This window comes from Antechinus flavipes, chromosome 1 (genome assembly GCF_016432865.1).
Source record: "Antechinus flavipes isolate AdamAnt ecotype Samford, QLD, Australia chromosome 1, AdamAnt_v2, whole genome shotgun sequence".
NCBI lineage: Eukaryota > Metazoa > Chordata > Mammalia > Dasyuromorphia > Dasyuridae > Antechinus > Antechinus flavipes.
Window position 1 is genome coordinate 198,843,289 of NC_067398.1, and position 25,279 is coordinate 198,868,567.

Genomic DNA, 25,279 nt, shown 5'->3' on the forward strand with positions numbered 1-25,279 from the left:
CTTGAAAGTTATGGGGTGGGTCTAAATTATAAAGTTATTTGAATACTAAGCAGAAAATTTTACATTTGTTCCTGGAAATGATTGAATAGGATACTGGTGTAATTGGATTTGGACTTTAGATTGAATGAGTGGTAGACTGGAGTGGAGGGGCTATGTTAGGCAGACATTGGATTATTGAATAATCCAAGTGAGGGGCCTACACCAGGATGCTTGGGAATATCAAAGGAGAGAAAAAAAGTGTCAAGAGATGTTAAAAATGTTAAATTAACAGAATTTAAAGTAACAGTTTGGATGTGGAAAGTAAAAGAATGAAGGAGTTGAGAATAACTCTGAAATTGCAAACCTAAAGGACTGGGAGGATGGTGGTACCCTTGACTGTAATAAGGAAGTTTGGAAAGGGGGAACATTTTGGGTTTTAGGGGAAGATAACTAGTCCATATATGGAGTTTAAGATGTCTTAAGCTTGGTGAAACATCCAGTTTGAAATCTCCATTAGATAGATGGAGATGGGACACTTGAGGTCAGCAGAGAAGTTGGGGCTGGATAAATAGATCTGAGAATCATCATTAGAGGTGATAATTGAAACCACAGTAGCTGATGAGATCTCCAAGTGAAATAATATAGCCTAAGGAGAAGAGGTGTTCCAGGACAGAGTCCTGTGGGATACAAAAGGAAGATGAGTGTGATATGGATGAGAATATAGCACAGGATACTCAGAAGGATAGATCAAACAAGTAGGAGGAGAACCAGGAGAGAATGGTCATGAAAGTCTGGTGAGAAAAAAGTGAGTCAGTCTCAAAGGCTGCAGAGATCAAGAACAGTAAGGATTGAGAAAGGGCCATTATACGGCAAGTAAGTGGCGCAGTGGATAGAGGACCAACCCTAAAGTAAGGAAGAACTGAGTTAAAATCTGGCCTTAAACACACTTAACACTAACTTGCTTTGTGACCCTGGGCAAGTTACTTAACTCCAATTGCCTCAGCAAAAAAAAAAAAAAAAAAAAAAAAAAAGAAAAGAAAAAAAAAGAAAGAAAAGAAAAAGAAAGAGAGAGAGAGAGAGAAGGGCCATTACAATGGATGATTAAGAGATCATTAGTAGATTTGAGGAGAGCAGTTTCAAATTCAGTGATGGGGTTAGAAGTTGGGTTGTAAAGAATTAAAAGGGAAAAGAAGTATTTATTATACAGGACAATTCAAGGCATTATGCTAATTGCTTTTTTACAAATATTATCTCATTTGATCTTCACTGCAACAACTCAGTGAAATAACTGTAATGATTATTCCTATTTTACAGTTGAGGAAACTGAGGATAAAGAGAAATTGTCACTTGGTATCTATTAGTTTCATTGACTATAAGTATTATGGTGGCTGATAAATTACAGATCATACAATCTGCCTTTTATGCCCTATCTGTGGTAAGAAGATTCTGACAAATATGTGGAATCTATTTTCTTGAAATAGTCCCTGAAAGGAATGCATATGGATCCTGTGAAGTCAAATTTATATAATGTTTAGAGATCCATATATATATATATATATAGTGGAATTTCTTTATGTTTCATAGAACCAATTTATACAGCAGGATTGACAAAAGATACATTTATTGCCATTAAAGTGTACTACTTATATCCTAAATTCCTCTTTCTACCCTAAGGAACTAATTTGCCTATCAACTGTTAGGTTATAAAACTGACAGCCTGTCAGTCATAATTTTTATGCTAAATTGTGTGTGTGTGTGTATGGGCTGTAGTGGTATAGGAAGAGACCTTGAGTATTCCTAAACTGGAAAGTTCCTGCCTGAGATCACCAAATTAGCCTCATGGTCAAACCTTAAAGATATACTCAAGGCTCTCCTCAGGAGTTTTTATTGTCCTTAATCCAATCCTTATAGTAATATGAGATTATGGGATCCTAGTGGGGAACCAATGGAACAAGTCACAAATAATGGAAATCAAGGCAGTCATCAAGAGGAAAGACAGGAAGCAGATTTTGCTGTGTTCCCATAAATAGACAAGTCTAATCTGTGATGCCTGTAAAAATATGGGAGCAGACAAATAGATGCTGATGGGTTCATGGTTCTCTTCCCTGCTATTCCTTACTTGTTCCTGATGTTTGGGAATAGGTGGTTTCCCATTCCACTAAGGAACATCTAGTGAACATCCTTTCTTTTTTTTCCCCGTTGTTATTCTCAGGTCATTGTCTGACTCCTGAGCTGCTGTTCTCATGGGAATCCATTTGTCACACCTTGTCACTTTCTACTATATTGGTTCACTGACCTCTGTACAAATAAATACAGGGTCCAACATTGGAACTAGTTACATATTCTCTATGGGTTATGGGTTTTCTTGGTTGTAGTTTGGATAACTTGGAGAAAAATTAGCTGAATGCTAGGGAGAAAAAATATGATTGATACATACTGTGCTGGAGTGGCTATAAATAACTGAAAGATTCAGGGTATTTAGATTCTTATTGGTGCTCCCAATATTTGTGAAACCTTCAATAAATAAGGTCAACCACTTGGTTTTCTCCATTGTTTGGTCAGAAAATTGGGGGAAGGGGGGAGTTTGGACACAGCTAGATTTGGATTTACACAGCCAGAAACAGCTGTCCTCCAATCTCTAATTTCCAGTATTGGCTTTATGTTCTCTTCCACAAGGGTAGTGAGTTTGCAAGATGAGGATTTCTTGAAATTGTTGAGGATAAGGAAGGTTTCTCTTTAGAGTCTACTGACACAGCTTTTTACACTGTTCAAATGTTTCAGCATCAGAAGTGGATTTGTTTTTATATTAAAAAATAATTTAAAAAACCCCTTCTTTAAGGTTGCACTCTAGACATTACTGGGCCTTTCCATCTGATTTGCAGCTGAAACTTTTTATATGTGATATCTTTACCATAATATGAGCCACTTGAAAATAAGGACTGTTTTGCTTTTTCTTTTGTATACCCAATATACACTTTGCTGTTCCTTCTTTTCCTTGTCCACTTCCCTTTTCCCCTTTGTTGGTGTGTTTAAGATTTTTTTTTCCTTTTTAATGCAAAATAAGTACCTTTGGGATCTTGAATTTTTTTTTCTTAGCACTTCCAGAATATTTGGTACCTATAAAGCTTTTAGAACCTTTCCATAATAACTTATGCCTCTCCTGCAAATCTGTGACATTTCTTCTCTCATTTAAAAAAAAAAAATCCTCTGTGAACTCAAAGAGTTGGTTCTTAATAATCTCCTTAAAATCCAGACTCCTTATCTTGTCAGTCAGAGGTTGTGACCATCTGGCTCTTGTCTGCTTTTCCAACGTATTCTCTCATTTCATGCTGTGTGAACTCTTCTTCAACCAGGTCTTCATTCTACCCAGCATAGAATCCATTTTCATCTTTCCTTTCATGGCTTTCCTTTTCTCTCTCCTAGCTTATGATGCTGTAGATCAGCTTGAGTTCCTAAGTGATGATGACTCAAGTCACAGTAATCTCTTCTTCTATACTTCCTGTAATACTTCTAGACTCTACCAATTCTTTTAAAACATGAATGAGTGACTTCTCTTGTAAAGAGAAATATTCTTTCTTTTTTAAAGTTTTTCTTGTGTGTCTGTCAATTCAAACTGGATTTATTTTGTCCTACATATTTTTTAAAACTTGAAGCAAATTTTGATATGCAACAATATAAATTATGCCAATCAGTGTGATAAAAATAAAGTTAAAATTAAAGCAAAGAGGCAAACTACCTGAAAATTGTGATCAAAAATAACCAGGGAAACACTATTTGAATTCATTAATGAAAATTTACTGACATTTTAAAACTTGAAAAAAGAAAAAGCAAAAAGTTACTCTCTCTCTCACGCACATGTGCCCTTGAACACACGGCAATGTATACAACCAAGTACAACTTACTCTGTAAAATTGAGTATAATCTTATAGGAGAAAAAAATAGACCTTCAATTGTGACGACCGCACTAGCACCCAGAATACCCCAGAATCAGTCAGGATAAACAAAAGTCCTTAATCTTTATTCTTGGTCTTTAAACATAGGATTGAACAGGATGGAAGCAGAATCTTGCCAACCTCCTCCCTAGTCTACCACCAAAGTGTGACCCTGGCTAGTCTTACTCCACCCCCTAGTCCCTCCTACAATCTCTGTATACACCAATCATTGAGCCAGCACAGGATAGTGGAAAGAACCATTTTCCAAGCATATGCCCATAGAGTATTGTCCAATCGGTAGTTAGCCTCAAGTGCTCGGCAGTCCTGACCTCAGTGCATCGACTCAAGAGTTTCAGCCCTCTACGTTCATTGAAAACTTAATTTTAAGTATTCATAGTGAAAAAGAAACACTTAGAAATGCAAATATTTAAACCATAATATTAGATTCACAAAAATAATAATATATAACATAATATAAATATATAATTTAATATAATATAGTATAATATAATATAAAAATAACAATATAAACTATAAAAAATAACAATATATACTATAAATAACAATGTATAATGAGTATTACTCAGGTAGCCATAGGTAAAGAAAAAAAGAGTTGCACTAATTCATTATTGAAATGATGTAATTATTGGGAAAGTACTTGAAACCACACCTCAAAAGCACTATTAGGTTTATACTCCTAAGGAAATTAAAGAAAAAGGGAAAAGATTTCTATTTTCAGTAATATTTGTAGCTTCTTTTTAAGAAATTTAATTATAGCCAGGAACTGAAAACTAAAAGAGTGTATTTAGTGGATAGTGGTAGAACAAATTGTTAGGTGAATGTATTGTGATTACCTATGAAATGATAAAAGGAACAGTTTCAGAAGAAACCTGGTAAGAAAACATGAGAAGACTTATATGAAGTGATACAGAGTGAAGTTAGCAGAACCTGAAAAACAAGTTATATAGAAAAAAAATAATTTTGAAAACATTACAAATACTGATCCTTGAAGTGAATAATCATTACATTAGAGGAAGTCAGGAAACACATTACACATCTCCTAACAGAGAATGTACTACAGGTACCAAAAGAAAGAACTATCTTCAGACATGGATAATGGAGAGAGGTTGTTGTTCTTGACCATCATATGTATTACAATGATTTTATTTTTCTTTTTTCATTATTGGAGAATTAATAGAAAGGGGGACTAGCAATAAGATGCCCTCCCAACTTTTAAAGGTCAGATGAAAGAGTAATTTATTTACACACACACACACACACACACACACACACACACACACGAAAAGAAAGACATAGATTAGTGGATTAGTTTTGAAAATTACATGTTAAATTTACTATATACTTAATAGAAAAGCAAGCTTTATATAATACAGATTTATGGTTTCAAGTGAGGTCATTTTTCTGTCCTACTTCATGAACAGAAATACTCTTGAGGTTTGGTGATTTCAAACTAAATAAACTCTATTAGTTTATTTAAATAAATCCTAGAGTCGACTAAAGTCTTGAAAAATGAACTATTTGTCAATGATATACCTAATATTCAATGTTATAAAAGCCCATACTTTCATGATGAGATGAAGAGCATGTACCAAGATTTTGTGAACTTAGTGGTAAAAGAGTGCCTTGCTGCATTTAAAAAGTTTTTGAAAGATTAAAAAAAAAAGTCCAATGGCCTTTTTAAAGGAAATCTGAATGTTTTTTACTTACATATCATAATAATTTTCCATTCTAAATCAAATATATATTACATATTTTGGTAGAATTAAACAAAAAACCTGTTGAAAAAGTGTTCCTACAATTGAATAGCTGAAGTAGTCTATTCCTGCCTTATTTTTATCTGTATAGAATCAGCCAGTAAGGGCTCTCAAAGAGATCTTCACGTCATATAAGCCAACCCTCAAATATGATTCTGCATGCAAAAGTAATGACAAAGCAGGGCTGCTGCTAGATTTTCATTGAAAAAGATTTTTTGTGTTTTATTAGACATCTCTCTTTAATTGAAAAAAATGTATTTTAATAGTTATTAGGTTTCCATGGAAATATATCTGAGGCAGACATTTAAATGCCATTTAGATGAGAAGCTGTTTTGCCATCTATAATTCCTTGTAAAACTATAATAAGGTTCATGTATATATCTAATTAAAATTTTAAATGATTTTTTTTTTTTTTTGCTTCTGACAGTATAAAGCAATGTAAAGTCATGAATAATCTTTTTTATATGTCACTTCAAAATGCTAAGGACCTGAATTCTCATTTTTCTTCCCTTAGTTTGTAAATTCAGCATTAAGCTGCTTTTGGATAAAAAGTTTTCCAGACTAGAATTCCTTAAAATTTTAAATTCATTCTTGGAACTCTAGGCATCCCTTTATAAGTTATGGATTGCTTTTAGATCCTTATCAGTAGAGATAAATTTTCATATTTCTAGTTCCCTACACTAATGATATTATAGATCCAGACCTAGAAACATGCTATATAATAAATATTTGTTGAACTGAATTGAACTTGGAGAAATCCAGAGGAAAGTCACCAGAATAATGAAGGGCATCAAGATCAGTACTTAGCACAGTTCCCTGTAGATGCTTAATAAATGTTTATTGTTTTATTGATAATGCAATTTAAGAATCAGAATCAAAAACTGGTAATGTTAATTTTGGAGAAAAGACTTGGAAGGGGAGAGGAGATACATTATAATTCTTTTCAAATATATGTCATAAAGAAATCCAGTTTATTCTACTTGGGTCCAAAGAGCAGAAATTGGAATAATAGGTCAAAGTTACAGAGCAGCCAGCTTAGAAAAAGAAATTTCACAGCACTTAAAGCTTCAGCCAAAAGTGGAATGACCTACATCATTGCAGGAAATATGATAGATTCTCCTTTAAATGAAAACAATGTCATTTCTGAAACTTGTTACAGAGAAGTACTTTTGAGCCAAGTATTGGGTTAGCATATATAGGCTTCACCATTTCATTTTGTGATTCTGTATTTCTTATTGAAATGTCTACTTATTTTAATATACACTGTGGTCTATACACATATAATTCTTTGGCTTCATATTAGGAAGTACTATCAATAACTATTTACAGATATTTGAATGCTTGGGTGTGTCCATGACCTCATTAGGGTCTATTCCAGCACAAATTACATCCCATTTTAATCTATTTTCCTTTAAATCCTGTTCAGGGCTCCACCCAGTCTGCTGGTGGCTTTTCTATTTCCCTTTGCATGGACACAATCCTATTTGGACTTTTGCAAAGATTTGGAGTTCAAAATAGTCATTTTATTGGTAGTCTGGGGGGTAGGGTTTCCATTGAATGAGATGGCTTCAATGTTGTCTGTGTCTCCAGGCCTAGATTTCCAGTTGAATGAGACCACTTGAGTTCTAGTGGTCTGGGCTAATCTTAACAAAACCACTTAACTATCCTGAAGTGTGTGTCTCTGTCAGAGGAGAGTTTCAGAGATCACCTCCATGGCTTTACTTCAAAAGTCAGGGAGGACAGTTTCAAGGTTCACCCCCGTCAGTAATCTATTGATATTATGTAGACTGTTGGTTTCATGAGAAGCTTGGGGTCATTAAAAGCATTATGCCATTTCCTAATTTCAATCTAATGTGCTTTCCTTCTCTTTAATTCTGGTTCTAGTCCATTGTCTACCTGCACTATCTGTCCAAGAAAAAGTCTAAATATACCAGCTTTATTAGATGTGGCTGACTGCATAAGAGAGTGAGGTAGCAGGAATGCCTCATCTTTTTTTTTTTTTTTTTTTCTCTGTGTGGACAATTGGAATTAATTATTTTGAGTATTTGTCTCATGTAGAAGGCTTTGTAATGTTTCTTGGGCTTGATCCCAATGAATTGTGGTTTGCAAAACACTGTGGAAGGAAAGAAGGAAATAAGCATTTATTAAGGACCAGTATGCCAGGTACTGGACTAAGTGTTTTACAGATATCTTCATTTAGTAATTTTGTCTGAGGCTAGGTTTATGCTCATTTTCCAATAGAGCTTTGTTGACTGTCTCCAAACTGCCACTATGATAACCTTTGAGAGATACAAATAGAAATAGACAGAAAAATAAAGTAGCCCTTGCTTTTAAGGAACTCACATTCTAGTTGGGGAAACAACACATATGGAAGGTTTCAGCTGCAAGTCAGATGGATAGTGATCCTTAGTGAGATCCTCAAAATCATTTCCATTGCTAAAATCCTATCAATTTCTCACAATGAACGATTTCACAGTTCCAAAGACTTGTGATGGCAAGGACTTTGTTTTCTTGGTTTTTGGTAGCCATGACTGTACCATCAGGAGTAGTTGCCAGAATGCATCTTTACAGTCCAGGATGGTGGCACTGGACTGGATTGGAAGCACTGCTATATCCAAGCCTTTTAAGTGAAGGTTCATGAATTGTCCAATTGGGCCCCATTGGTCTGTGGGGAGGTGGTAGTTAATAATGGCTGGGTTTTGACTTGTCTGTTTCATAATATTTCTATCAGTCAATACATTTTATTAGGGACCTGTTATGTGGCAACACTGTGTTATGGGCTGAGAATACAAAGAAGAGCTCTCCTGCCCCAAACAAAAGAAAAATTAGTCCTTGCTCTCAGGGAGCTTCATAGATCAACAAAAGTTACAACATGCAAACAAATGTGTACAAATATGTTCAAGATAAATTGGACAGAATCAAAAGAGAAAACACTAGCATTAAGAGGAATTGAGAAAAGGTTTTTGTAGAAGACAGATAAAAAGGAAAAGCTTTCTCAGCTTTGGGATTAGTTAAAATATCAAATCTCAAAATGGCTTATGCAAGAAATAGCTAGGAGACTAATGTCTTTGGATGACAAGAGCTTGTGAACAAAGTGTGAAAAGACTGGGTGAGTAGGGAGGTTATGAAGAAATTTATACACCAAGATATAATCATGTAGGTGTTAGGGAGCCATTGAAATTTATTGTAAAAGCAGATGATGCTGTGTCAGACTTGTGTTTTATGAAGAGATAACTTTGACATATGAGTAGAAGATAAATTGGTAAGGGAAGTATCTTGTGGCAGGTAGTCCAGCCAGCAAGCTAATGCAATAGTTCAGCCACATAATAATAAAGACTTGTACTACGGTGGTAACAGCATCACAGGAGAGAAGAGGACATTGGTGAAAAATGTTATGAAGGAAAAACTGCTAGGCCTTGGCAGCAGATTAATGGAAGGTGAGTGTTGAGGATGGCACCTAGATTTTGATTCTTTGGAAACTTGAGAAGATGGTGAGAGTAATTGGGAAATTTGGAAGAGAATTTAGAGGAAATACGAGGAATCCAGGTTTTGATGTACTGAATTTAAAGTAATTATGGTACATTTGATTTAAGAGATCCACTGGTCATTTGGAGATAGGAAATTATCAAGTAGCTGAGAAATTAGGACTGAGTAAGTAGATTTGGGAATTATTAGCACAGAAATAATTGAATCCATGGAAGCTGATGAAATCGTGTGAAATAGTATAGAAAAGAAAAGAGGATTCAGAACAGAGTCTTGTAGGATTTCCATGGTTATGGATTTAATTTAGTTGAAGTTCTAACAAAGGAGATGGAGAGAGTAGTCAAGTAGAAGAACCAGGAGAGAAAAGCAGCCCTAGAGACAAGAATATCCAAAATCACCTGTCAGAGGCTGCATAGAATTCAAAATAGATGAGAATCAAGAAAAAGTCATTAGATTTTTGATCTAGAGATCATTAGTCACTGTGGACAGAATAGCTTTGGTTGAATTATAAGTCAGAAGCCAGACTGTAGAGAAGAAAAGAGTGAAAGAAAAGAAAATGTAGGTACCTCTTGTAGACTGTCAAGGAAATTGCCTATAGTTCTTTCTCCCTCAGAATACCTTGCTGATTCAGTGTTTCACTCATAGACTGACTAGATGCCCATGACCTCTTCATAGTCTTCATCATTCTTGAATCTTCTACAGTCAGTCATTAAGTATTTATTATACTTCTATGTATGTCAGGTAATGAAACTGGCAGGAATTGAGAAATGGAGAGTGTTGCTTGGAGAACAATAAGGAGGATATTGTCACTGGCTCAACGAGTATATGAAAAAAGGTGTGAGGTGTAAGAAAACTAGAAATGTGAGGACAAATTGTGTGAGGCCTTGAACAGGTAACAGGATCTTGTATCTGATCTTGGAAGTGATAGGGAGCTATTGTAGTTTATTGAGCAGGGAGAGTGACATGACTGGACCTGTATTTTAGGAAAATGATACCAACATTTAATATTACTGACACTACCTTTTCTTGAAACAGTTTCCTCCTTTATTTTCTGTATTTGATTTTTCTTCTTGTTCCCCACATAAATCCTAAAGACTTCTGCCTTCTGCGGGAGTTCAAATCTGTCCTCAAATATTTAACACTTCCTAGCTGTGTGACCCTGGGCAAGTCACTTAACCCTAATTGCCTCAGCAAAAATAAATAAATAAATAAATAAATAAAAGACTTATGTCCTCTTTAGTATCTACTTTTCTATCTTAGTAGTTTCTTCAACTGCTGTCATCACCTCTAGGTGGATAATAACGGATATTTACATAATACTTGAAGATTTGCATAGTGCTTTAGATACATATCAGTTCTTTGCAACAAGTCTCCCAGTTTTCCTCTAATTCCCAGTCCAATGCTATTCTTCTTCATCACGTTGTCTTTCTGACTTCAGCTTAACTGTCTCCCATAAAATTTAAACTTGGTTTTCTGAATGCTTGATAAACACCTCTATTTGGTTGTCTTGCTATCATTTCAAACATCATGTCCCAAACAGACATCATCTTCTAACTCTTAAACCTTCCTTTTCTTTCAACTTTCTTGTTTCAGTTACACTACTCAGTAGTTACGCTACTCAGGAGTTCAATCTTGTAGAAATCACTAGTGATTGTTTTGCTTTTTTGTCATTGTGTCCCTTAATACTGAGCATAGTATTTAGTACATCAGTGGCAACTATTAAATGTTTCTATGATTATTTCATCTGGTATATGATAAGCTACTGACTATTAGAGTAAGAATACAATAAAATATAGGACAAGGACTCTATCCTCAAGGTATTTCGATTAAATTCAAATGCATTTTTTTACTACTCTCATTCACTTTGGTCAGTTGCTACATGCTTTTGATTACATTTCATAATCTCTTTGCCATCTGCCTATTCCTTTTTGCTCCAGTTGTCAGGCTATCATTTTGGCTGAACTATTATAATAGCCTTCTGATTGGTCTAATTGCTTCATTTCCTTTGTTTCATTTTCTGAAAACAAATGCATGAGGGACTGATATCAAATGGAGGAAGAAGATGGACTAGGAATGAGCATCCTACCACATTCTTTCACATACATCCAGCACAATGCTTAGAAAGAGTCTTAGTATGGGCCCCTCACATTTTGGTTCAACAATAGAGGTCTCATCAACTATGTGCATTCCTGGAATACAGACTTTTTAAAAAAGCTAAGAAAGTGCCCCAATTTGGAATGAAGAAAACACATTTGAGTAAGAGTAATTTCCTATAGTTGTTTGAATTGGGACTTTTGGTTCTTATTAATTGAAACCTTTAAAAAAAGACCATTTTATATATGAAGAAAAGGGACACATTAATTTCTGTTCCGTTGGAATTATGTCTTAATCAGTACTAACTGGCTTTTATGATTACAGCTTTGTGGTAAAGTTTGAGATCTGGTAGACTTCCATCCTTCTCACTTTCTCCTAGATATTTTTCCTTAAATTTTTTTCTGTTTCCTAAACCTTCATTTCAGAATCCTGAACTCATCTTCTCTCTGTAAACTTTTCTTCCCAATATCACTGTTTTTGACATCTTCATGCTAACATTTTTTTCATTTTTTTTATCCTTCTTTTTCTGTGCTCCACACATGTAATTAGTCTTCAAAATATTTCTTCTCTCTTCCACTTTTTTTCTATCATCTATTTCAGACCATGTGTCAGTCTCCTAAATGCTTTCTTGCCTCCAGTTCCTCTCATCTTATCTGTCTTTAACCAGATAAAACTTCTTAAAATACATGAAATATGCAAAAATATTGTGAGTTGGTATTTCATCCCTCTCCTGGAAATTGTTACATAATGGGTAATAGGTAAAATAGAATGGGTGAAATAAAAAAAGTGTGAAATTCTTTTGTAGTCTGATTATTGCAGATATTTTAACCAATCTTCCAAAACTCAATTCAGTTAATCAGCAAGCATTTATTAAGCACCTATATATTTTAGACGCTCCGTTAAGATACAAAATCCTAATACGAAAGATTCAAAAATTTAAAATGAAAATCCCTTTTCTCAAAAGGCTTATATTTTGTTTTATGCATATATACAAGAGAAGAGGGAAGGGAAAAGAGGAGAAAGAAAAGAGAGTGAATGTGTTGAATAAATACAAATTAAATGCGTGGTAGTTATAAAACAGGGTAGTAAACAATAGAACAAACCTAACTATTTCAATGATTAGGGAAGATTTCATATAGAATGTGGTATTTGAGTTGTGTCTTTTATCCAAAAAGTAATAGGGAACCAATGGACTTTATGGAATAGGAGAGTGACAAGAACAGGTCTGTGCTGAAGAAAAACTTTCTTTGTCTGTATAGAATGGATTGGAGTGGGAAGAGAGGAGGCAAAGAGACCAAGTAGAATGCTATTGTAGAAATTTAGATTGAATTAAGGTATAAATTTGGCAATTGATTGGATGTATGGAATGACAGTGAAGAATTGAGCGGAATATCAAGGTTATGAATCTGGGAAACTAGAAGAATGGTAGTGCTTTCAACAGAAATAGAGAAGTTTGAAAGAATGGGTTTTGGAAGAAAACTAATGAATTATTTTAAACATTTTGAATTCTAGAAGCCACCATAATGTCCTTTTTGAAATGTCTTATGTGCAGCTGGCAATGTGAGATTAATTCTTAGGAAAGAGATGGACTAGGTACTTATATCTATGAGTCATCTGTATAGAGATGTGGCAAACCAAAAAAACAAACAAAACCCCTTAAAACAACACTATAAAAGTACAAAAAAGCAAGTATGTGTAAACACATGACAATCATAAGAAACTATTGAATATTTGTCTTTTGTGGAATCTAGTCATGAATGCTAAATACAACATTTGATTTATGTAATAACTGATTTGCCAGTGAAGGCTTTTAAAAGTGTTATCATCACTTATTTAAATGACAGTTTTAGGAGGTACTTTGTTTAGTTTATATTCATAAACATGTCTTGGCATTTCCAAGATTTATAATTTTCATGTTTAAACACTATTCTAAATCAAATTCTCTGTTTCAACTTTCTTCCCTGGCAAAACAATAGAAAACACTGTTTCTGATACATGATAGAAAATAATGATTTTATCTTTTAATAAACTTGAAAGCTCTGGGACAGTAAAATAGAAACAATTCTGAGAGTTTGTTTATACAATAAAGAAATTGCTTACTAATGAAGGAATAGGAACTTTATTGGTTTAATGAACTCCTCTTCAAATACAAGTTAGCACTTGGTGTTAATTACCCAGAGCACTGAGAGGTTAAATGACTTACCCATCTGACAGTATGTGTCAAGAGGCAAAGCTTAAGATTGTTTTTCTGACTTTGAGGCCAGTTCTTTATGCCATACTGTCTCAGATGAAGCACTTGATAATTCTAGGCACAAAGAATGAGCATTTTATTGCAGTTAAGTTGAATAAAACCTAATTTAAGGAGTTTCCAAGTGACTCAGTAACATAGAGCACTGGGCCTGGAGTCAGGAATATCTAAATTCAAATTTAACCTCAGACACTAGCTATGTGACTCTGGGCAAGTTACTCAACTGCAATTTGCTTTAGTTTCCTTATCTGCAAAATGGAATCATAATTGCACTTACCTGCCAGGATTGTGTAAAGATCAAATGATATACTGATTGTAAAGTATTTAGTATAGTACCTGAAACATATTAAGCACTAAATAGCTAGCTGTAGTTTGAAACACTTTGGCACATTTTCAGATAAGAGTCTTTAGGAAAATCAAGTACTCCATGAGTATTTTGTTTTAAGAAATTCTGGTGAATGTATGACAATCTCCACTTTAAAAGCAGATCAGTTATGGCAGTTCTTTCCAGTTCTTTCCCATGTTTGCTTTATAAAAGTACTCAATATGGAATTTCTTTCAATTTAAAAATCTCAGAGATGGAAGGAATGTAGTCAAAGTATCTTGAATAAATGACCATTAGCCTCTAAATGAGGATCTTTATGACAAGGAATCCATGACTTCCTTGAAGAAGTTCATTTCACTTTTAATATGGTGCTAATTTTTTAGAAAATATTTCCCTATCTTGGACTGTTGCTTTTCTGTAATTTCCATTCAGTAAAGAAATTTTTTCTATTGACCAAAAGCTTTGTAACTTTAAAAAGCTATTCCTGTGCACTTGCTTTAAGTAACTTGTGGGTCAGTGATTCTCATTAAGCTGTGGAGAACATTTTATTTCTTTATCATTTTATGTGACTGTACATTTCCACTTGATAGATGGATAGTATTTAATAACTGTAAATTAAAAATCTTTTTTCCTTGTGTTTACTTCTTTTTCTTTTAAATCAGCCCACCAAGTACGCTATCTCTCTCTCTCTCTTTTTTTTTTTTCTCTCTCTCTCCTTTTTTTAATTATAGTTTTTTATTGACAGAACATATGCATAAGTAATTTTTCAACATTGTCCCTTGCAAACACTTCTGTTCCAACTTTTCGCTTCCCTCCTTCCACCCCCTCCCCTAGATGGCAGGCAGTCTTATACATGTTAAACATGTTAAAGTATATCTTAAATACAATATATGTGTGCAGAGCCGTACAATTCCCTTTTTGCACAAGAAGAATTGGATTCAGAAGGTAAAAATAATCTGTAAAGAAAAACAAAAATGCAAGTAGTCCACATTCATTTCCCTGTTTTCCTTCTCTGGGTGTAACTGAATTGGATCTTCTCATTGTTGAAGATATTCACTCCCATCAGAATATATCCTCATATAGTTGTTGTTGAAGTGTATAATGATCTCCTGGTTATGCTCATTTCACTTAGCATCAGTTCATGTAACTCTCTCCAAGCCTCTCTGTATTCATCCTGCTGGTCATTTCTTACAGAACAATAATATTTCATAGCATTCATATACCACAATTTACCCAACCATTCTCCAATTGATGGGCATCCATTCATTTTCCAGTTTCTGGCCACTACAAAAAGGGCTGCCACAAACATTTTTGCACATATAGGTCCTATTTCCTTCTTTAATATCTTTGGGATATAAGCCCAGTAGTAACATTGCTGGATCAAAGGGTATATGCACAGTTTGATAACTTTTTGAACATAGTTCTAAATTGTTCTCCAGAATTGTTGGATCCTTTCACAACACCACCAGTTTTCCCACATCCCCTTCAACATTTGTCATTATCTTTTCCTGTCATCTTAGCAAATCTGACAGGTATGTGTTGGAATCCTTACTAACTGCTAACTAATTAGAGTTGATCTAATCTTACAAGAAGATGTTTTGGGCAGAACCTGAAACAAGGTACTAAGTAGAACTAATTAATACAAGGCTTGTGTTCACACCTTTACTCATTGGAGTTCAATGAGTTCACACCTCCCTTGAAGCTCTTTGGGCCAGAGAGCACTATGGGAGAAAACCCACAATCCCTCTCTTGAGCATAAATAGGCCAATGGGCCAGTCGAAGAAGTTCTTCAGAATGAAGACGCTACAAGTCGAGATTTCACCGGAATGAAGAGTGGAGCTGGCTGGAGGCTGAAGAATGCAGAGGCAGAGGCAGAGGCTGAAGGACCAGACCTTTGGATTTGGCGGCATTCAGAGAGAGCTCTTGGAACCAAGCAGAGAGATAGGCCTCTAAGCTAACCGGGCTATATTGGAGATAATAAAAGATCTGAACTTTTATCACCTGGCTGCGTTTTGAGAAGAAAAAGCTCACAACATTTTGGCGCCCGAACAGGGACCGATTCAGATCCATCTGAACTAGATCACAACAACTAGATCACAACATTTTGGCGCCCAACGTGGGGCGCCAAAATGTTGGGAGTTCAAATGTGGGGTTCTTGTTCTTCTCAAAATATTATAAAAGTTCTCTCTGGCTGCCTTCCCTGGAATCAGGATTTTGTCTACAGAAAGGGGGAGATGTTGGAATCCTTACTAACTGCTAACTAATTAGAGTTGATCTAATCTTACAAGAAGATGTTTTGGGCAGAACCTGAAACAAGGTACTAAGTAGAACTAATTAATACAAGGCTTGTGTTCACACCTTTACTCATTGGAGTTCAATGAGTTCACACCTCCCTTGAAGCTCTTTGGGCCAGAGAGCACTATGGGAGAAAACCCACAATCCCTCTCTTGAGCATAAATAGGCCAATGGGCCAGTCGAAGAAGTTCTTCAGAGTGAAGACGCTACAAGTCGAGATTTCACCGGAATGAAGAGTGGAGCTGGCTGGAGGCTGAAGAATGCAGAGGCAGAGGCAGAGGCTGAAGGACCAGACCTTTGGATTTGGCGACATTTGGAGAGAGCTCTTGGAACCAAGCAGAGAGATAGGCCTCTAAGCTAACCGGGCTATATTGGAGATAATAAAAGATCTGAACTTTTATCACCTGGCTGCGTTTTGAGAAGAAAAAGCTCACAACATTTTGGCGCCCGAACAGGGACCGATTCAGATCCATCTGAACTAGATCACAACAACTAGATCACAACATTTTGGCGCCCAACGTGGGGCGCCAAAATGTTGGGAGTTCAAATGTGGGGTTCTTGTTCTTCTCAAAATATTATAAAAGTTCTCTCTGGCTGCCTTCCCTGGAATCAGGATTTTGTCTACAGAAAGGGGGAGATGTTGGAATCCTTACTAACTGCTAACTAATTAGAGTTGATCTAATCTTACAAGAAGATGTTTTGGGCAGAACCTGAAACAAGGTACTAAGTAGAACTAATTAATACAAGGCTTGTGTTCACACCTTTACTCATTGGAGTTCAATGAGTTCACACCTCCCTTGAAGCTCTTTGGGCCAGAGAGCACTATGGGAGAAAACCCACAATCCCTCTCTTGAGCATAAATAGGCCAATGGGCCAGTCGAAGAAGTTCTTCAGAGTGAAGACGCTACAAGTCGAGATTTCACCGGAATGAAGAGTGGAGCTGGCTGGAGGCTGAAGAATGCAGAGGCAGAGGCAGAGGCTGAAGGACCAGACCTTTGGATTTGGCGACATTTGGAGAGAGCTCTTGGAACCAAGCAGAGAGATAGGCCTCTAAGCTAACCGGGCTATATTGGAGATAATAAAAGATCTGAACTTTTATCACCTGGCTGCGTTTTGAGAAGAAAAAGCTCACAACAGGTATGTAGTGGTATCTCAGAATTGTCTTAATTTTCATTTCTCTGATCAGTAGTGATTTGGAATACCCTTTCATATGAATAGAAATAGTTTCAATTTCATCATCTGAAAATTGTCTGTTCATATCCTTTGACCATTTATCAATTGGAGAATGGTTTGATTTCTCATAATTTAGAGTCAGTTCTCTATATATTTTGGAGATGAGGCCTTTATCAGAACCTTTTACTGTAAAAATGTTTTCCCAGTTTATTGGTTCCCTTCTAATCTTGTTTGCATTAGTTTTGTTTGTACAAAAGCTTTTTAACTTGATAAAATCAAAATTTTCTATTTTATGATCAGTAATGATCTCTAGTTCTTCTTTGGTCACAAATTCCTTCCTCTCCACAAGTCTAGGAGGTAAACTATCCTATGTTCCTCTAATTTATTTATAATCTCGTTCTTTATGCCTAAATTATGTGTCTATTTTGATCTTATCTTGGTGTACGGTGTTAAATGTGGGTCCGTGCCTAGTTTCTGCCATACTAATTTCCAATTTTCCCAGCAGTTTTTGTCAAATAGTGAATTCTTATCCCAAAAGTAAACATAAAGATGGAAATTTTATCTTTGCTGGTGGTGAATTCACTCTTTTCAGTTTTGTTATTGATAATTTGGTTTTATTTATTAAATCAAATTAACCAATGATTTCTCTATTTTGTTGGTTTTTTAAAAATAAAAATCAATTTTTAGTTTTACTTAATAGTTCAATTTTTTTCAATTTTATTGAAAAATTTTATTGATTTTTAAGATTTCAAATTTGTGCTTAATTGGGAATTTTAAATTTGTTCTTTTTCTAGTTTTTGTTGTTATATATCCAATTCATTGATTTAAGTGTTTAGCAGTACATATTTTCCTCTAGTACTGCTTTGGCTGAATACCATAAATTTTGGTGTGTTGTTGTTCCCTTTTTAATGAAATTATTATTTTTGTGATTTTTTTCTTTTACCCATCTATTCTTTAGAATTATTATTTAGTTTCCAATTATTTTTAAATCTGTCCACTGCCTTTTATTGAATATCATTTTTGCAGCAATGTGATCTGAAAAGGATGTGTGTAGTATTTCTGCATTTCTACATTTGATTATGAATTTTTTATATCCTACTGCATGATCAGTTTTTATGTATGTGCCATGTACTACTGAAAAAGAAAAGCTGTATTTTCTTACTCCATTCAATTTTATCCAGAGGGCTATTATATCTAATTTTTCTAAAATTCTATTCCTATCCTTTACTTCTTTATTGTTAATTTTGTAGTCATATTTATTCTGAGAGGGGAAAGTAAAGATCCCTCATAGAATAGTTTTGCTTTAAAAAATTTGGATGCTATATCATTTGTTGCTTATATGTTTTGTATTGATATTGCTTCATTGTCAATGGTAATTAGATTTTTGCTTTGCCTGACATTGTGACATTTACCCCCACTTTTAGGATAATAGATTCTAATGCAGCCTCTTTTCTTTACTCTGTAGTTCAAATGTATTTCTTGTAAACAGCATTTGTTGTAGGATTCTGGTTTTTATCCACTCTATCTGCTTGTTTTTTATAGGTGAATCCCTTAGCTTTTACAGGTGACTGACAAAAGTACTGGGAAAAAAGTATTCTCCCTAACAATGCAGAAGGCTAATCTTTTTTTTTAAGAATTATAAATCATACGACCACTTTTTAAAATCCTGTTTTAATCAGTACATATATATCTTTCTGTTATTGGTTGAATTCTTTCTATTAACTGAATATGTATACTTACTTGGGTCTTACATAAAAATATTTTACTCTTGTTCAAAGAAACAGATATTATTTTATAAAAATAAAAAAATCCTATTTTTGTCCTATGTCATTTTTTTCTTTTTTTTTTTTTTTTAACTAAATTTTTTGTTTAATTGTGTCCTACCTGAGACACCAATACACTGTTGTTGGAACTGTGAATTGATATGACCATTTTGAAGAGCAATCTGGAATTTTGCCTCAAAAGTTACAAAACTAAATCCTTTTGACCCAGCAATATCACTGTTAGGTTTGTGATCAGGAAAAAAGGAAAAGGACATATTTATACTTATATTTACATTTATGGCAGCTCTCTTTGTGGGGACAAAGACCTAAAAATTGAAGGGATATCCATCAATTGAGGAATGGCTTAATAAGTTGTAACATATGATTGTGATGAAATATTATTGTGCTGTAAAGGGAAAAAAAGAGTTTTAGAAAATCGTGGAAAGACTTGTATGAACTAATGAAGAGTAAAATGAGCAGAACCAGGAGAATACTGTATCCAGTAACAATATTGTTTGAAGAATAATTGTAAACAATTGAACTATTCTCTGTGTTATAAATATTCAAATAAACTACAGAGTACCTATGAAGGAAGATGCTATCCACCTCCAATTAAAGAACTGATAAAAAGAAGTATGCACAGTATAATTTTACATGTATCTGCGTCAAATGATCGTCTTCTATAGTGTGAGGTGGAGAAAGAAGGAAGGAGTCAGGTTCAAAATTTAAAATATAAAAAAAAAATTGTGTGTGCGTGTGTGTGTGTGTGTGTGTGTGTGTGTGTGTCTGCGTGTGTGTGTGTGATCATACCAAAGTGCTTTTCTATATTATGTGCCTTTCTTATGCTCTCCTTTCTAAGGTTTAATAATTGCCCAGGATTTTAAAGTAAACTTGGATAGTTTTATTAAGAAAAAAGCTTTAAATAACTTTTTTTCCCTTTTAGTTGAAGTCTTAAATATATTTAATGTATTTGAGAAAGATAAACAAATGCTTATCTTGGCATACTTAGTACACAAAGAAGTCACTTATTTAAAAAGGGGCAGAGAGTACTAGATAGCTCAGTGGATAGAGTATCAGCCCTGAACTCAGGAGGACCTGAGTTTAAACATAGTCTCAGACACACTATTTATTAGCTGTGTGACACTGGGCAAGTTAACACCAATTGCCTAGAGGAAAAATTATTTTAAAGAGAGAAAGAAAGGGGGTAGAAAATAACTGTCTTTCATGAACCCCAAGAAATAAGTTAAAGGGCTTACCTGGTATATATAATTGCAAAAGTTTTTTCTGGGGAGGAAAGAAAATAAGAAATCTCCCTACCAGGTAACCTGGGAAATAGGATTTTTCATAAGCTATGTAGAAATTATTGCTTGATGAGCTATGAAGACACTTTGATATGCTGAAAAATGTATAATTTAATTTTGTTATGAATTTGTTTTAAAAATATTAAATATGAATATGTAAAATATTCTGCTTTCATATGGAACATGTGCTTATTTACTTTTATAACTGACTATATAATTCATTTGTGATTAGAACAAATTTGGAAAAATATTAATCTGCCTTTGCAAAATTTCATATTTTAAAAGAAGAAAACATTCCTTACTGTCATTAAAAGTACTATTGCAGGTTTTTTTTTGGTCCTTTTTTCTCCGCATCTCCTGGTAGTAGGTTTTCCTCGTAATATTTCTATGTGGAATTATTCATATTCTCAGTATTCCTGAAATACAGATATGAATCAAGCTCTTCCACATGCAGATGTGGATTAAAAGTATTATTCCTAGTTTTTCAGACAAAGCTATGATTCTTGCAAAACTTTATGGTGCTTTATGGTAGTACAGTATAAAGAATACTAGTTCTGCATTTAAAGGGTTTATATCGAACTACTCCTCAGAACTTACAGCTAGTAAGTGACTTGGCCTTGATCATATCATTTAATTTCCCTGGGCCCTAATTTCCTGAAAAGTTAATTGAAGAAGTTGGTCTGCATGGTCTCCTATGATAAATAATATATCAAAACATTATTATATATTGTAATGGGAGCTAAACCTTATAGGCAAAAACCTTCTATTTATTATGCACATTAGTCTAACCATGTAACTAGGTCTCAATTTCTTAACATAGAAAATAAGAGTTGGACTAGATGATGATCTCTTAAGGTCTCTTAACAATTCTTATGTTCTCTATATTTTTATTATTTAAAATCTCCAAAGATCGTATGCAATACAACTTTCAGATATTTTGTATGACTATTTAATCCATGTATTTTTATGATGAGAGATAATATAGCAAAGTGTATATTTCTGATACACTTTACAAGATAGAAATTTCTGAAGTCAAATACTGTCTAAATTTAATTTTTCTACTCTTTAGAAACCCTCTGTGGCTTATTAAGTTAAAGGTGGGCTGTGTTCTGCATTGGTAAAGTAAAATTATAGATCCTTGTTGTATTGCTTTATCAAGATAAAATATTTAATTTGTAGAAGTTAAAATTTTTAAATAACAAAATTAGTTTAGAGTTCAATAAAATATATAGTTATTGGAATTCCTGACTTTTTCTATAGTGATTATTTAAATAACATTTAAAATTTTAATAAAACTGTGTTATACAGCAATGACTAGTGACAATACCAGTGGACTGACAATGAAACATATTATCCTGACAGAGCTGATGGACCAAAGATTCAGAATATGACATATCCAACATGGGAAATTGTTTTTGCTTTACTATATTGTAAGACAAAACAATGGGTTTGGTGAAAGAAATCTGAATTTAGGGGTAGAATGACTAAGAAAAGAGTTACACTTAAATATTTTTTTAAACATCCAAAACAGTCTGAATTTCTAGTGTTGTAGCAGAATGATCTTTTCCAAAAACATGCATAAAAAGCACATTTGCATATAAGACACCTATAAAGCTAATAATTATTTGTGATGTAGGCTTTACAAAGACAATTTAAATATGTCTTCAAAATTTCAGGATTATGACAATTAAGTATATGAAATTTATAATCATAGTATTTTTACAATTTTAATTTTTAAAAATTCTTTCCCTACAGTTTACTAATGATTGCTTGGAGGCAGAGGGGGGAATGGGAAGATAATTAAAACTATTGTTAAAACAATTTGCATTGTCAACCAAAACTTATTTTTGTTTTGGCCATGTCCAAAAAACACAGATCTCACTTTCTCCCTTGAGACCATTTCCTGTCAAGAAGTGGTAGCATATTTTACTACGAATCTTCTGGAATTGTGTCTGATTGTTATATCATTCAGAGCTCTTAAGTCTTTCAAAGCTGTCTTTATAGTATTGTTGTTACATAGATTATTTTATTGGTTCTGCTTATTTTTCTCTGCATCAGTTTATACATGTCTTCCAGATTTCTCTGAAAATATTCCCATCATAATTTCCTACAGCCCAAAAGTATTTTATATTAATATACCATAATTTGTTCAGTCATTTCCCAAATGATTGATACCTTTCTCTCCTCTTATCTTAGTTTTCAGTTCTTTGTATTAAATCGAAAATCACTAGTGATGATCAATAGTTGTTGCAGTTTATTGTCCTGAGCACCTTAGGATGTCATCTTCAATAACATTCTCTATATTTTTCACATAGGTGACAGATCAGTCAGTAAAAGCATTTGCTGAACACTGTCCTGAACTACAGTATGTTGGTTTTATGGGCTGTTCCGTTACTTCAAAAGGGGTTATTCATCTAACAAAGGTAGGTACAATATCTGTATCTTTGTGTTTAGTGATTATCACAAGTTCTTGCCCTTTATAGCATTAAATTAATTAGAATGCATGGGAATCTTTTATAAAAATAGTATCAATCTTTAAGTAATATAAAAATATTTTAAGGTGGAATAACTATTTTCTATCCTTTAAAACAAAGGTAAGTTTTGTTTTTAAAAAGTTAGTCAGGTAAAATTTTTAAAATAGTATATTTTACTGGTGGTAGATTTGTTCATTGTTCCAAACTAATACTTATTTGGGTACTCATTTGAATTATATAAGAACATTAATTAAATGGCCCCATACTACATGACTTAGTAATCACATGATTACACATGTTCTAATCATTCTACAAGCGTTTCTTATGTGCCAGGCATTATGCTATCCCTTAGAGTTAAAAAACAAAAATGAACCAATTTTTTCTTTCAAACATTTTACATTTAATTGATGGTTTTGACTTCTACACTTACAAATATGTTAAAAATGTATATAAAGCAAAAAAGTGATCATTTTTCTGTGAAGGAAGTAGTAACTAGGGAATCAAGAAACACTTGAATTGAAGTGATGATAGGACAGACTGAATGGAATGTAAGGATGTTGAATTATCCAGGTTGACCAGAACATAGGACAGGTAAAGAAGAAAAAGAAGTAAATAAAAGTAATGGGAGATTAGGGCTAGATTGAAGAAGGCTTGGATACTCTGAGATTCTAAGAGCACAGAGAAAGACGGATTATATTCCAAGCCTGGGAGACAGCTGTGAGGAATAGCAAGTAGACCAGTGTATTAATATCTAAGTTTGTAGAGGAGAGTCACATATAATTTTGCAAAGAGATGTGGAGTTGGGCTCTGAAAGACTTTAAATGCCAAGTAGATCATATTTTTTTCTGATTCTAATGGCATTATTAGACATGTAATGGAAGAAAAAAACCATTAAAGTTTTTTGAGCAAGGGAATGATGATAGATTTGTTCTTTAAGAATAGAAAGTCAAAGACAGAAATCAAGGGCTTATGTAAATTTAAATATTCATAGCATCTTCATAGCAGCAAAGAAATGGAAATAAAATAGTTGCCCATTTGTTTTAGAAATGGCTGGGAAAGATTGCTTATATGAAAGGATATTAATTTGCAGTGAGAATTGATGAATACAGTTTTAAGAATTAACTCAAACAACACTTCCAGATGTTTCCAGGTCCTCCTGGAAGTCTAGTCTCTTACCATCCAGAGCAATGCCTTCCATACATTTTTTATTTATATTGTACGTATTGATTTATTTATCTAAGCTTCTTACAGGCCAGAATTGGCTTTGTTTTTTCTTTATATTTGTTGCTCAGCAGAGCGTCTGGCACATGAGAAGCATTTAATTAATGTCCTTTGGTAAATTTAGAGGAACATGAGAATATTTGTATGAATTAATATATTATTATATAAGCAGAACCAAAAAAGCAATGCATACAATTCTAGTAATAATGAAATGAAAAGATAAAAAAAGGGTTAAAGAAAAAAGAGAAAGAAAAAAATGAAAAATTACAAGCCAAACTCTGTTATTGAAAAAATCAGTGAAAGTTCCCAATGCACAGACAAGGAAAAATAGCTTTTTAAATATTGTTGACAAGCTAACCATTGCAGATGTTTTTGTTTGCTTTTCTCTGTTACAAGGGAGGGCCCAATATGTATCTGAAGAAGTTGCCTTTTTTTTTCCTCTACAAGTGACAATGATTAAAAACAGAGGCATTCATAAAATGTATCAAAACCAAAACAATGTTTAAAGAATGTATCATTCTGTATTCTGATTATGATACTTCAGTATCTAGAGCATTGATAATTTCACTTGTGTAGTATTTTCCACATTTATGTGCACTTTTACCCCTTTATAACTTGCATAGATGATCTTTGAGATCTGTTGTAGTCAAAAAATATATTACTACAGACCAGACAAGTAATAAATCTATCTGAACTTAGCTGGCTGGTTGTCAGACAACTGATACAAAGTACATCACATGGCCTTGGGTGAAACTTTTCTCCACAATAGCACTTGCCAAACCTTGCACTGCAGTGTCCCAGGCTTTAAGGACATAGTGTCAATTCCTTACTTGATCACTCATCAAAGTAGTATGTCAGTAAGGATATAATTAAGGTAGTGTGACAGGTATTCTTTGAATAATGATGATAAATAAAAATTGTATGTTTTTTGCAATACTTTTTGTTTGGGGGATTTGGTTTTCAGGTTCAAGGTAACATTTGATTGTTGTTTTATTGAGTAAACAGGACCTGTATCCGAGTTTGACTTCCTTTCCACAGAATACAGTTAGACAATGGGCACCTATTTTTGTCCACTCATAGCTTGGTCAAGAAACTCGTTTATCCAAATTTGTAGTAAAATAGAAGTCAGAGAAATTAATCATTAGAGAATATATACCAGATTACAAAATGAAAGAGCTCTCCCAGGAGGAGGAGATTAACAACTCAGCTAAGAAAG

The 25,279-nt window shown here is 33.9% G+C and overlaps 1 protein-coding gene across 2 annotated transcripts in view; it reads left to right on the forward strand.

Moving 5' to 3' along the window:
- Positions 1-25,279, forward strand: part of FBXL17 (F-box and leucine rich repeat protein 17) — a 511,980-nt gene that overhangs the window by 112,495 nt on the left and 374,206 nt on the right. For both annotated transcript variants that reach the window (XM_051994853.1, XM_051994863.1), the window contains one exon: positions 22,684-22,791. In XM_051994853.1, coding sequence (XP_051850813.1) covers positions 22,684-22,791 — 108 coding nt within the window. The remainder of the gene's footprint in view (positions 1-22,683; positions 22,792-25,279) is intronic.